At 35.0% G+C, this 13,902-nt stretch overlaps 2 protein-coding genes across 4 annotated transcripts in view; one reads left to right on the top strand and one right to left on the bottom strand.

The window, feature by feature from the left end:
• Positions 1–13,902, top strand: part of LOC143242790 (uncharacterized) — a 43,834-nt gene that overhangs the window by 19,819 nt on the left and 10,113 nt on the right. The window contains exon 3 of one of the 3 annotated variants that reach the window (XM_076486290.1): positions 7,435–11,942. The exons of the other annotated variants lie outside the window; for them this stretch is intronic. Coding sequence (XP_076342405.1) covers positions 7,435–7,564 — 130 coding nt within the window. The 3' untranslated portion in view covers positions 7,565–11,942. Of the gene's footprint in view, positions 1–7,434; positions 11,943–13,902 lie in introns of those variants that run through there. 3 annotated transcript variants of the gene reach the window in all.
• On the bottom strand, positions 4,501–7,807 carry LOC143242793 (uncharacterized). Its single transcript, XM_076486293.1, has 2 exons — positions 7,196–7,807; positions 4,501–6,591 (listed from the first exon to the last, which is right to left on the bottom strand). Exons 1-2 carry the CDS (start codon positions 7,413–7,415, stop codon positions 6,380–6,382), a joined length of 432 nt encoding a protein of 143 aa, XP_076342408.1. The 5' UTR covers positions 7,416–7,807; the 3' UTR covers positions 4,501–6,379.

Genomic DNA, 13,902 nt, shown 5'->3' with positions numbered 1-13,902 from the left:
GGTAGATAGTTTTGCTTTAATCAAAACAATTATTAAGGTATAAAGTACTTCAATTAAAACATCTGTTATTGCACTCGTGAAGGAAGTAACACTGGTAAACATGTTTTGAATTTAAATTATTAAAGCTTTCTTCCACGTTTTTTGTTTTTTTTTTTTGCAAACATTTTGCCACTGCTAAACTGCATGGTTAACTTTGATCAATAAGTGAATTTTAATCCACAGATGGAACGTGGTGCATCAACAGCATAGCCTAGAAATAATAGTGTATGGCAGATGTTTTGTTTTTCAACAGTTAGACAATAGTCACGAGGTCATATGTTTCGTGTTCTATTCGGTAGGGCGACCTTATGATAATTGACAAAACCATGAAGGATATATTATTGTTTCGTGTACGTTGGGTTGGGCCCGTTTTGCACAAGGTTTCTCGCAAAGACGATAATTAACTTTTGTTTTCGTATCGTATCCGTCGATTCTGTGACCTCAGCTTCCATATTGTTTTAAGAGGTCTGGTCGTCATGTAGCCAAGGATTTATGTAAATGTGTACTGACTTTCAAATGGAATTTCAAATAAGAAAGAGACTGAGACTGATTCTTCCAACTTTCTTTTCTTGGAAGTTTTTCTTTTTTTAATATATAACTTCAAAATATTGTTAATCACATTTAACAACCTGTCAATATAACAGGACTTTAACGGAGTTTAGTTGAAAATTATAACAGCATTCCATGGGAGTTAGCGTATATAGTAGCACTCTACAAGTGTGTGTGTTTTTTTTTTTCTTATAGCAAAGCCACATCGGGCTATTTGCTGAGTCCAACGAGGGGAATCGAACCCGTAAATTATTACATTGTTATAATAGTTGTATAAGATAATCGTTCTATAGTTGAAACAATAATATAGAGAAAATGTTATTTTTACACTTGTCTACGGAATTCACTTTTGTTTAGTAACTTGCCTGTCGTATGAACAATCTATGAAGATTAATCTACAGTCACTGTTAATTTATAACGACTATTGTTACCAGTATGTGAAGATTGTGTGACCAGAAGTCTAGCGTATTGAGTTTTACTTGATATATTACGAAGTATTTATTCTGAATATTCAGTAAAAGTTATAACTTTATAAAATACAATTATTTGAATGTTTGGTAACTAGTTTTCTTTATTTAAAAAAAATTAATTCGTATTGTAGTGTGCATTGTGTGACCCATCCTTTATGCTCTACAATTCTTCTTAAGGAGTAACCTTTATATTAAAATGTGCCATGTGTTATCTACTTGCTATTTAAAAATAACGCTTAACGGTATATACTGTCGTTATTAGTACTTTGTTTGTTTTGGAATTTCGCACAAAGCTACTCGAGGGCTATCTGTGCTAGCCGTCCCTAATTTAGCAGTGTAAGACTAGAGGGAAAGCAGCTAGTCATCATCACCCACCGCCAACTCTTGGGCTACTTTTTTACAAACGAAAAGTGGGATTGACCGTCACATTATAATGCCCCACGGCTGGGAGGGCGAGCATGTTTGGCGCGACTCCGCGACCCTCAGATTACAAGCGCACGCCTTAACGCGCTAGGCCATGCCAGGCCCCGTTATTAGTACTCTAATCTTAGAATCGTTAATTTGTTTGAGTTGTCCTAAAAATAAATCTGTTGCTGACATTGTTAAAAAAAAAAAAGTGATGGAAAATCCATTCCAATTCAGTTTAGAAATGCTGAAAATTTCTATATCAAATGTTTCAAAATATGTTATACACGCATATTTAAACATTTAAACATATTACATATTATCTCTTTTAATGTTGTTACTTGTCTTTTTTTATTTTGATGTCTCAGTTTTGGCATTATTTACAATATTATAATGTTCAAAAACAGAACTGTTAAGAGTTGAAATCAAACAAAATAATATTTTATTTAAATCTTTAACTTGCTAGTAGGAGTTTTTGCTCTAGATAAAGTAAATAGTTTAGCCTTCTTACACTTAAAATAACTACGTTGAAACAGATAACAATACAATTATTATACAATGTCAAACAAAAAAAGCAGTTAGTAATATTTAAATCGACAGCAAGGCAAATATTTGTTTAGTATATGTGTTTTGTTATAGCAAAGCTACATCTGGCTATCTGCTGAGTCCACCGAGGGAAATCCAACCCCTTATTTTAGGGTTGTAAATCCGAAGAGTTACCTCTCTCCCAACAGATGACACAGATGATTAAAAACAGTCACTTTAATTTTTCTGATGTTTAAATCAATGGGAAAAACAATTTGCTTGGTAGACAAGAGAAGTCACTTGTTTTTACCATTCTCACAACAATAAGATAGTGTGTTGTCTGTCTGTCAGTCAGTAGACACTAAAATAACGTCACGTAAGGGACGTTTAACGTTGCAATTTGCGCTGTCATGAAGTACAACTTGCGCATGACACGAATCACAAGAAGAATTATGCACTCTGCATGCTGCAACACAGCATGATATATGTACTTTGAAAGCAAGAAATAAAAATATTTATTATTTTAATTTTGGTTTTATTTATTTCTGAAACAGAACACTTTAGGGAACACTGCGTGTATATATATAACTGCGTGGCTGTATTTTGCGAGCGCAGTTTTCTGTTCATTTCACACGCTTTACATCTAAGTCAGAAGTATAAATGCATTTCAGGTTTTAAAATCAAAGTGGTGCTTATTTTAGCATCTCTGATTCACGTCTGAAATGCTAGTGTATTTTTGAAACTGAAATAATTTATAAACGACACATTTTTGTACAATTTCATTTTGAAGTGATATAGGGGACCAAAGACAAAGAATGAAATTCACTCTGTTAAATGTTAGAAGTAAGGTTTTCCCAGTCATCTTTTTTTATCCATGAATCATTTTTTCAGAATAACACCTGATTAAGTTGAGCAGTTTTGGTTGTTAAGTGTTTATTTGGGTATTTTCTATACTTTGTCGATGTGTCTTTTTTATTTTGCCTTGTTCTGTAAGAACCACGATCTGGTGGCTAGGACACTCGACTAATTCTTTGGGTCGCGGGTTTGAATACTGTAACAAAACATGTTCCCTCTTTCAACTGTGAGGTCGTTATAAGTGACGGGCAATCTAATTATTCGTTGGTAAATGCTGGATGGTGTTGACTAGCTTTCTAGAGTATTACTTCAAACTTAAAAACTTCTAGCGTTTATAGCAGTCGAATAATGTCCCTCCAGTGACACAGTGGGGTGTGCGGACTCACATAACCAGAAATCAAGTTTCGATACCCGTGGTGGAGAGAGCACAGACATTGTACTTAATTTTAAACATCACCTTCGAGAAGTTTTACGCGAAAATTGACAAATAAAACCTGTAAGCTTACATATTTTAATTTGTAATTAAGCTCCACAGTGGGGTAAAGGTAACTTCACGGAATTACAAGACTGAAAATGAAGGGTCCAATTCTCGTGGCGGGCAGAGTGCAGATAACCTATTATACAAATTTGTACACAACCAAAAAAAAATTGTTTTCATGTTGGTTGTTTTTTAATATTCGCGCAAAACTAAGGGTTGCCTGCACTAATTGTTCCTAACTTTGTATTCTCAAGATGGCTGGTATAGATATTAAAACTTTAATTAAAATAAAATACAGAACAACGTTTCGATCTTCTTAGATCATCTTCAGGTTAACAAAAGATGGCGTAAAGATAACCTGAAGATGATCTAAGAAGACCGAAACTTTATCCTGTAGTTTGTTTTAATTAAAGTTTTAATACCCATACCAGCTGTTTTGAGAATATGTTTCTACTTCAAGTAGGTTTGTCGTTATAACGAATTACTGTCCCTAACTTTGAAATTATGGGATAAAAGAAAAGCAGTTAGTCGACAGCATCCACTGCAACTCTTGGGCAACTCTCATTTGATTGAATGTGGGTGAAATTTATATTAAATATTTTGCGGAAAAATGACGAGAAATGTAACTCGCAGATTCGCAGTCGGGCAGCCTAACCATTGGGCCACGTTCAATCTAATTATTTTGAATTTAAAAACTAAATGAGTGATCATACTGAGGTGTGAAAAGTATCGTTTTAAATTCACATTGCCATATAACGTTAAATATTAACTTCACTTCTTTACCAGCAGAAATAGGAATTATTAAGAATATGAAGTTTTCATTTCATTTGTGTTTTAAAGTGCAAAACTGGCCAACGAGCGCCTTATACTGTGACCGATGCAAGGATCGAACTCCAGTTTTCTGTGTTATAATTCCTCCAGCTATTACCTGTTAATTGTTAAGCTTTACGAGACTTATGTTAAGAAAATGGGGGTGACAGCACCCCGCTAGTACAGCGGTATGTCTACGGATTTACAACATTAAAATTAGGGGTTAGATTCCTTTCGGTGGGCTCAGCGGATAGCCCAACGTGGCTTTGCTATAAGAAAACACACACAGGTGACATTATTTTTAAAGAATCTATATAAATGTAATAGTGCTTATTTGTTGTATATCTAATTAATCTATTCGCAGTGTGAATAGATATTCCCAAATTTATTATGAACGTTTATTGAGTCTCTGCTGTGGTATAAACAAACTTTCAATTTTGCGTTTTACTGTTTTTTCGTTTTTTCACCACTACTTCGGAGTTTTGTTGGATTCATGCAGATATACCTGCAAATTTGCGTTTCGCATTTTTGGGTTTTGCAGTTTTTATGGGTGATTTTACGTTTAATATCATTACTTTGTCTCTGTTGATAGATCGTCTCCAAATTTGACATAATGGTTTGGTGTGTTCATGCAAAGATACTTGCAGATTTGCGGTTTACATGTTGTTTGTTTTTTTGACAATTACATATAAGGGGACCATCTTTTCATGTCCTAAGATAACCTTTCATGAATTACAAATCTGCATAACTTTCGTCCAGTTTAACGGTACGCCAGGCAAAGTATTCATGATGAAACTTTGTAGAATGGACGGCAACTGCCTGTTGTAGAGAAATAAGTGTAGGGGACGATATTTAGAAAGACAGAAGGCTTTGGAAACATTGTCCTCTGCACTCGTTTCTCCACAACTGTTGCCGTCCATTCTACAAAGGTACGCCACCTAGTTGTTAATAAAGACTGTAGCAAGTATACAAATAACACATTGAATATATTTCAATTTTTACTTTATTAGTAATTGTTATACGCTCTTATTGTATCAATTTTTCTTTCAATTTAGAGAATATTTATTAATGGTTATTAAAGATGTACATTTTAAACCACGAGTCACAAACGTTTTTGGATAAATGCAAAATGTACAAATAATTCATTTAATTTGTTTGTTTTTGAATTTCGCTGAAAGCTACACGAGGGTTATCTACGCAAGCCGACCCTAATTTAGCAATGTAAGACTAGAGGGAAGGTAGCTAGTCATCACACCCACCACCAACTCTGGGGCTACTCCTTTACAAAACAGTGAGATTGACACTCACATTATAACGCCTCTACGGCTGAAAGAGCGAAAATGTTTGGTGTGACGGGGATCCGGAAGTTCATTTGAATACTGACTCGTTTCCAAGATATTCATCACCAACGAAGCACCATTTTGCCAAAACTATGTGCATGAAAGTAATTTACCTGTGTTCATTTATCTAACTTAAAGGTAGAGGTTTAGGTTTCACTGTTCATGACCAAATGGTTAGGGCGTTTAACTCGTAATCTGAAGGTCGCGGGTTCGAGACCCCATCACACTGGACAAATTTGCCCTTTCAGACGTAGGGGCGTTATATGTAACGGTCACTTCCACTATTCGTAGGTAAACGAGTGGCATCAGAGTTGGCGGTGATGACTATTATTGTAAAGTTTATTCATTGTTAAAATACATTTTGGGTGATATCTGTGATGCACCAACCGTAAATATCTAATGCAATGTTTTAACACTGTAAGCCTTCAAGCTCACCAATACGCCAGGGTTGGAAGAACATTTTTTGGATAATATTCAAGGTTCTGTTTTCAATGATCTAAAAGAAAGAAACTCGCACAAACGAACATAAATATGTAAGTAACATTTTAGTTATTCGTCGTATTAAATTAACATCCAACTGCAACGCCCCCTACAGTTCTGTACCCGTTCATACTCTTGTCCCTGAGGCATGCTTACAGCAACGGTCACTTGCAAACTCTCTCCTTCTTAAACTGAAGATGATCTAGGAAGGTCGAAACGTTGTTCTTTCCTTATCAATAAAAGTGTTAATACCCATACCAGCTGTTCTGAGATACAAAGTACAGATTAATTTTACAAAGTATCTTTATTATTTTTCAAATATGTACAATTTCTAAAACATATAAAGTAATACAGGAAAGATATTTAATTTAATTACACGGATAGCATAAAAGTTACTACTGAATGCAGTACCTCACATTCCTTTTCATTCAGTACAGTGCGAAATTCTCATGCTGATCCTCAGTCTTGTAAAGTTTATGATATGAGATAATTTGTGAAAGAAGCCAAAATATAGAAGAGAATGAAAATGATGCTGCTGTAAATGAAAATTTTTCTAACATTTGGGGTGTGAATGAAGAACAATTTCTCAAGTTGCTGACATTAAGGAAAGAACTGTACGGTTGCACTGATGATGTAGATGCTGAAAAAAACAAAAACAAAACTAGATTAACAGAAACTGTTTCAGCAAAACAACGAAATCTTTGAACAAAATGTTACAGATGTCTAATCTTTGATTAAAAATACTCTGTAATAATTTCCATTTCATCAAAGCTAACCAAGCACCCGGGTGTTAATAACCATTATCACATGGATTCTTTTTTTGTCTCCAAATAATAGATCAGTCCGATACTAATTCACTTTACACAATTATATTGCCGTTCTTGAAATAAATTCAGTTATACCAAATAGTTGTAATTGGATTGCTGATTAACCACAATGTAACGTGTAAAATAACATTTGCGAGTTTTAAGTTATTGAAATTAATTACCTGAACGTACTTAAAAAAACAAAAAAAAAACAGACACTACAAGCCAACCATCCAGTCAGCAGGGCCCGCTACTTACAGTGTTTTGTATGTGTGTTTGAAAATAATAACTGTATTCACTCTCCCACAGTATGGAGCTTGTTTAGTGGAATTTTCAAACTTAGATCTTTCGATTTCACATCTCGTCACACTAACGTTTTGGCCATGACCGACTCACAATGTATTGCATAAACTATAAGAATATTTAAAATTATCTTACCGATTTTATGTGTCAGACTTCTTTCCATTTCGGGTTTCGTTATAAGTATCTCTGCTGTTTGAACAAGGGAATACCCACCGTTGTACCATATGTTTATTTTTATTTTTAGGAAGGTAACTATATATTCATGTAGTTGACTGTTTATCATGGTTGTTATTGGAACACAGTCAACAGTGGCTGACTGAGTTGTTGAATATCCAGATTGTAAAATATTTTTCATGTTTTCTATTTCTCTATAGCTGCTTTCTAATTCTTCACTGGACTGAAAAACTGAGTGCCTTTTATAGAAAGTTGAAACGTGAGTATTTGGTCTCTCGCAATCGTACGGTTCTTCGGCTTGATGGATTTCAGCTTTTGTTCCAAATGTAAATGAATCTTCATGAAGTGAACAGAAACTGTTGCGCAACAAGCTTTCTTCATAAAAGAACAACTTATATTTTTCATTTTCCTGTGGTTGACTAACCGTGGTTATTTCTCTGAAGTTTTCAAATTCTGCTTCTTCGACTAGATCATCTATCTCTTCGCCTTCTTCTACCTCTGTACCGTAGCTTTCATTTTCTTCATATCTTCCAGTGCAGCTATAAAATAAATTAGTAAAAGTATTTTGTTTGTTTGTTTGTAATTAAGGTCAAAGCTACACAATGAGCTACCTGTGTTGTGCCCATCACGAATATCGTAACCCGTATTTTGGCGTTTTGAGCTTTCAGACGTACTACTGAGTCACTTGGGGCATGAGACTAATATTACGTATGTAAAAAATAATTTAGTAAAAATCAACAACAGCTAAACAAAACAAAAAAGATGAAATAACTATAAATGTAAATGTACATTTATTAATGTAAGTTTTTTAATACATGGAAATCTAATTTTGTCCATAATGCATATTGTTATTTTTTTTCCCTTTGATATAAACATGTGGAAAATTAAAGAAGTGACTGCTTTTAATCATATATGTCCCCTGTGGGACAGAGGTAAGTCTTTGGATCCACAACGGTGAGATCAGGGGTTCCATTACTCTCGGTGGATACAGCAGATAGCCCGATGTGGATTTGTTATAAGAAAACGATGTACACACGCACACATAATCATGGGCCCAGCAGGGCCAAGTGGTTACGGCACTCGACTTATAATCTTAGGGACGCGGGTTTGAATCCCCGTCACACCACACATGCTCGCCCCTTTTAGACGTGAGGGCGTTATAATGTTACGGCCAATCCCACTGTTCATTAATAAAAGAGTAATCCAAAAGTGGCGGTGGATGGTGATTGCTAGCTGCCTTCCCTCTAGTCTTACACTGCTAAATTAGGGACGGCTAGCGCAGATAGCCCTCGAGTAGCTTTGCGCGAAATTAAAAACAATACAAAAAAAACATATAATAATGTAAATAAATGGCCCGGTATGGCCAAGTGGGTTAAGGCGTTCCACTCGTAACCTGAAGGCTGCACCAAACATGCTCGCCCTTTCATTAGGGGCGTTATTATGTAAGGGTAAATCCAACTATTCTTTACCTACTAGGTAAAAGAGTAGCCTAAGAGTTGGCGGTGGGTGTTGTTGACTATCTGGCTTCCCTTTAGTGTTACACTGCTAAATGAGAGACAGCTAGCGCAGATTGCCCATGAGTAGCTTTGAGCGAAATTAAAAACAAACAAACAAACAAAACAAATGTATAAAAATATGAAAAAAAAACGAAATTTAAATATATTAGTGTTATTGAAAGATGTTGGTCAGGTCATCTATTAATTCCTCATATTATTGCTTTCTTTAATATGTTAACAAAATTTTATAAAGTGTATTGGTCTGCTCCAAAAACGTTAGTACAGTACCACCACCACATTAACACAGCAAACTTATAGACCCAGAAATTAGATAAACCGAGCACGGTAATTTCATTCGAAAAGAAAATAAGAATACCTTAATGCTATTACTGATGTTTCCTTTAAGCTTGTATCAGACAAGATATGCAGAGGTGTAACAAGAAATGACTGTTGCATTTAATACAAAATACTGTTTCACGTAATTACAATAATAAAATCTTTTTTTATAGTTATCATCGTCCAATGTTTTCTAATTACTCTTGCAGTAATATTTTGTATTAAATTATTCAACTATGCGATAAACTTTGAATTGTGAAAATAAATGTTAATGTATAATAATAACAAGAAAGGCATAATTAAGCAATAGGGTTATCTCGCAAATGAAGGCTTAGGGAGTATCTACGCACTTTAGATCACATAAAAAAACCACATACCAAGATGGAATCAAACACAAAACAATTTTCGTAACTTTCTCCTCGTATATTTCCCTATTTTTCCCATATTTAAATAAAATTATAGTAAATTGCTCAAAGTAATCGCCTTTCACAAGATTTTATTTTCAATGATAAAAGTAAAGTTCTGTTGTCACAGTAATACCGAATTGTAATACTATTACAACAATATCTTACAGAGACGTTTAAACAAACCCTGAACAATGTTGTTTATTTAGTAACGAATAATCGAATGTTCATATTTAAAAACTTTAAACAATACTTTCTTTCACGTGCTAATGACGTAACTGAAATCAACAATATTTAAGTGAGAAGAGGAAAAATTAGAAAAAATACAAACACACAGTTGGATATTTGTTAATGTAAGGTGTTTTGTTTTTATAAAGATTGTTTATTTTTTGAATTTCGCACAAAGCTACTCGAGGGCTGACTATCTGCGCTAGTCGTTCCTAATTTAGTAATGTACGATTAGAGGGAAGGCAGCTAGTTATCACCACCTACCGCCAACTCTTTTACCAACGAATAGTGGGATTGACCGCCATTATAACACCCCCACGGCTCAAAGAGCGAGCATGTTTGGCGTGACGGAGATGCGAACCCGCGACCATCAGATTACGAGTCACACGCCTTAACACGCTTGGCCTTGCCGGGCCTTTCTGATAAAGACAATTTTATACGATTTATATTGTTTTTGCCAGTTATTTCTACTCTATGAAGGTCCGGCATGGCCAAGCGAGTTAAGGCGTGCAACTCGCATCCCCGTCGCGTCAAACATGCTCGCCCTTTCAGCGTGGGGGCGTTATAAATTTACGATCAATCCCACTATTCGTTGGCAAAAGAGTAGCCCAAGAGTTGGCGGTGGATGGTGATGACTAGCTGCCTTCCGTCTGGTATTACACTGGTAAATTAGGGACGGCTAGTGCAGATAGCTCGAATAGCTTTGCGAAATAAGAAAAACAAACAAACAAACAAACAATCTACTCTGAAAAATCAAAGAAGTGATTATGCTTAACCATGTGTTCAACTTATGAGAAAGAGCTTCGAAATGCTCTTTCAGTATTGTTGGAAAACGTCTGTTAGTTTCTCTGACACAAAATGTGTTATTCTTTATATCGAATTTGTTAAACTGATCCAGCATTTTTGACGAGCACGCTATATCTGGTGTATTAGATAATCTACGCTTGTAATTAAACTGCATAGATTGGAAAACTCTAGTCATCAGTGTTAGTTAGGCCTGTTGTAGTTTATAATACTATATTCTTTATTTAGTCCACTAGAGCTAACAAATAATATGAAGTGTTTAATAGCATTTCAACCATTTGTTGTCCGTCACATCCATTGCCGACGGCAGATTTCTTGCTAAAAAAGAACTTACTTATCAGAGCGGCCCTGCATGACCAGGTAAGTTAAGGCGTTTGACTCGTATTCCGAGGGTTGCGGGTTCGAATCCCGGTCGCACCGAACATGCTCGCCCTTTCAGCCATGGGCGCATTATAATGTGACGGTCAATCCCACTATTCGCTGGTAAAAGAGTTGGCGGTGGGTGGTAATGACTAGCTGCCTTCCCTCTAGTCTTACACTTCTAAATTGGAGACGGCTAGCGCAGATAGCCCTCGAGTAGCTTTGCGTGAAATTCAAAACAAACATACAATTCGATGTCGTTTAAGCATATGAAGATACAGTGAAGGGAAACCTTACAATAACCAAATATTTTCTACATTGGCTAAGAATGTTGAAAACTACTGTATCCTTTAAGTTCCATTAATATAATATGAGATCTTCACGATTCTAATAACACAATATATCGATCTAGCTTTACTGCGTTGTTCTTATATTATAGGAGTTGGAATGTCATATTCTTTATTACAATTCCACCTTTCTCACCTGGGCCCGGCATGGCCAAGTGGATTAAGGCGTTCGATTCATAATTCGAGTAATGCTCTCCCTTTCAGCATGGGGGCGCTATAAACTTACGGTCAATCCCACTATTCGTTGGTAAAAAAGTAGCCCAAGAGTTGGCGGTGGGTGGTGATGACTAGCTGCCTTCCCTTTAATCTTACACTACTAAATTATGGACGGCTAGCGCAGATAGCCCTCTTGCAGCTTTACGTAAAATTCAAAAACAAACAATCAAAACCTCTCTCACCCAATGTTTTCTTTTAGTTATTTTTTTTAGTTAATATTTTCTTTTATTAGCTGTCATAAAATGGTACAACGGGAAACATGTAGGCCTACAATGCTAAAAATCAAGTATACATAGCTGTGGTTGGCACAGCAGAAATAATCCATTGCACAGATTTGTTCTTGACACCAAACAAATTTATTAGTCCGTCTATTTTATAAAAAAAAACTTAAAATTATAAACTTTCTTAGAAACTATTGTCTTTTTGTATGATTTTTATAAGAAAAAATCACATTCAATAAAAAACCTTTTAAATTTTATTTTGGCTCTTTCCTTTCTTTTTGAAGTTGTAAAATAAATTAAGAAAATATTTTGGTAACTTGAGACCTGTATTGATGTAGAATTTGTGGTAGCATATCATTATTGATGTTTTATTTATTCGGAAGAAAATAGGCTATTTTATCTGAAAGTGTTTGATTTTTTTATTATATTAAATTAACTTTCATGATAAATATTATTACTCAAGTATTAACATTTAGAAGTTTCATCACAAAAGTGCCTGAAGGTGTCACACATGAATAATCGGATAAGTTAAGGTATGATTAGTTTTTAAACTTTATGTATTCTTTTCTTGAGTTATGATTAGACTTCTGACTCGATATTTGCAGGTCACGGGCTCGAATCCCGCCACCAAAAATGCTCGCGTTTTCAATCGTGGGGGAGATATAACGTGACAGCCAGTTGAAATACACCATAGCTCATTGTGTGGCTTTGTGCTTAATAACAAACAACAAAAATCAATGGACTGAACCCCCGCTATATTACCAGACACTGAGTGAAAGTTTCCCAAATTTAAAAAAAAAAATTGATACAAAAACACAAGAATTAAAGTTTAATTTAGATATTAAATCTAAATATTTAGATAGATAAATCTATCAGCCCACGGCTGAAAAAGCGAGCATGTTTGGTACGACGGGGACGCGAACCCGCGACCCTCAGATGAGGAATTTCACTCCTTAATTCACCTAGCCATGCCGGGCTTCTAGGATTAGTACGCACATCTAATCCTATAACGTTATTACTCTAGTGAAGGAATGGGGGCATTAAGACGGCTACGGAAACGAAAAGTTGGCGATGATATAACTGACAAGCTGTTTCTTGACTAGTCTACCCCTGGTAACTCAGCGATAAGTGAGTGAGCTTACAACGCTAACATAGGATTTCGATACCCGCAATAGGCAAAATACGGATAGCTCATTACGTAGCTTTGTGCTTTGCAAACTCTCTAGTCTATCAGTTAAAACCATAAATGTCTAAGCGCAGATAGCTGTATAGCTTCGTGTAAAAATTATGAAGTGAACAAATACTGCACAATTTTGTAACTGAAGTTTACAGATGGACGAGTAGGAAATTAAGAGTAGTTCAAGTTACCCTTGACTTAAGTTTGTATTGTGTAAGAAACAAAACATGTATTTCATCACAGCAAAAACAATTATTTTCATAATAGCTGGTAATTAACATTAGATGATAATCATAAGAGATCGAGATATCTCCATTGGGTAATAACGAGTGTTAAAAAGTTTCTGGGTTGAATACATCTTTCTAAACACAGTTAAAATAGTGTTGTAAATTGTTACCAAGATGAAGTTATTTCAGTATTGTAGTTTTTGTATTCAGTAGTGTGTGTGTGTTTTCTATTAGCAAAGCCACAAAGGCTATCTGCTCAGCCCACCGAGGGGAATCGAACCCCTGATTTTAGCGTTGTATTCAGTAGAGTTTATCAGCCAGACTCTAATAGTATTGACTCAAATGCTATTATTAAAATAACATATTTTTATTATATTTGTTGTAGTTTTTGTTCTTAATTAATTTTTTTTACTATTATCATTACAATTTATTTTATCTTTTAGCATAACAATTATAATATTTATTGCAATGTTTCTTGACCTTATAATATCATTTTTATTTTAACTTATCAGACTTTGGGCTTCTTTTTGTAAAGAAACTTAAGGAGTGTGTTCTTTTTTTTTCGTTGTGGTTTATTAAACGTCTCACCTGTAGAAGGTTTGGGTAAGAGACGAAAGTTTGTGGATTAATTTAAAAACAAAAAACGTAATGATAGTCCAAATAAATTATTTAGTACAAACACGTTATATAGTGCTGATTAGGTTACATTACAACTATTTTGAATATGCAAATCAAGTCATATGACAACCACAACCGAAATAATGTCCTTGTGGAACGGAATGTATCAGGACTACATTTTGACATTCTTTAGTGCTTCATAGGAAGTGTGACCCCAACAAAAACTGATCACTT

This window comes from Tachypleus tridentatus, unplaced genomic scaffold (genome assembly GCF_004210375.1).
Source record: "Tachypleus tridentatus isolate NWPU-2018 unplaced genomic scaffold, ASM421037v1 Hic_cluster_2, whole genome shotgun sequence".
Taxonomy (NCBI): Eukaryota; Metazoa; Arthropoda; class Merostomata; order Xiphosura; family Limulidae; genus Tachypleus; species Tachypleus tridentatus.
Note: the sequence above shows the minus strand (reverse complement) of the source record. Positions and strands in the feature narration are given on the sequence as shown.

Bases quoted from the DNA above. Each gene is read 5' to 3' on its own strand.
- LOC143242793 (XM_076486293.1), bottom strand. From the start codon at position 7,415: ATGAAAAATATTTTACAATCTGGATATTCAACAACTCAGTCAGCCACT. The intron at 6,592-7,195 runs GTAAGATAATTT...TGTTTTTTTCAG, and splicing joins AAGTCTGACACATAAAATCG to CATCTACATCATCAGTGCAA.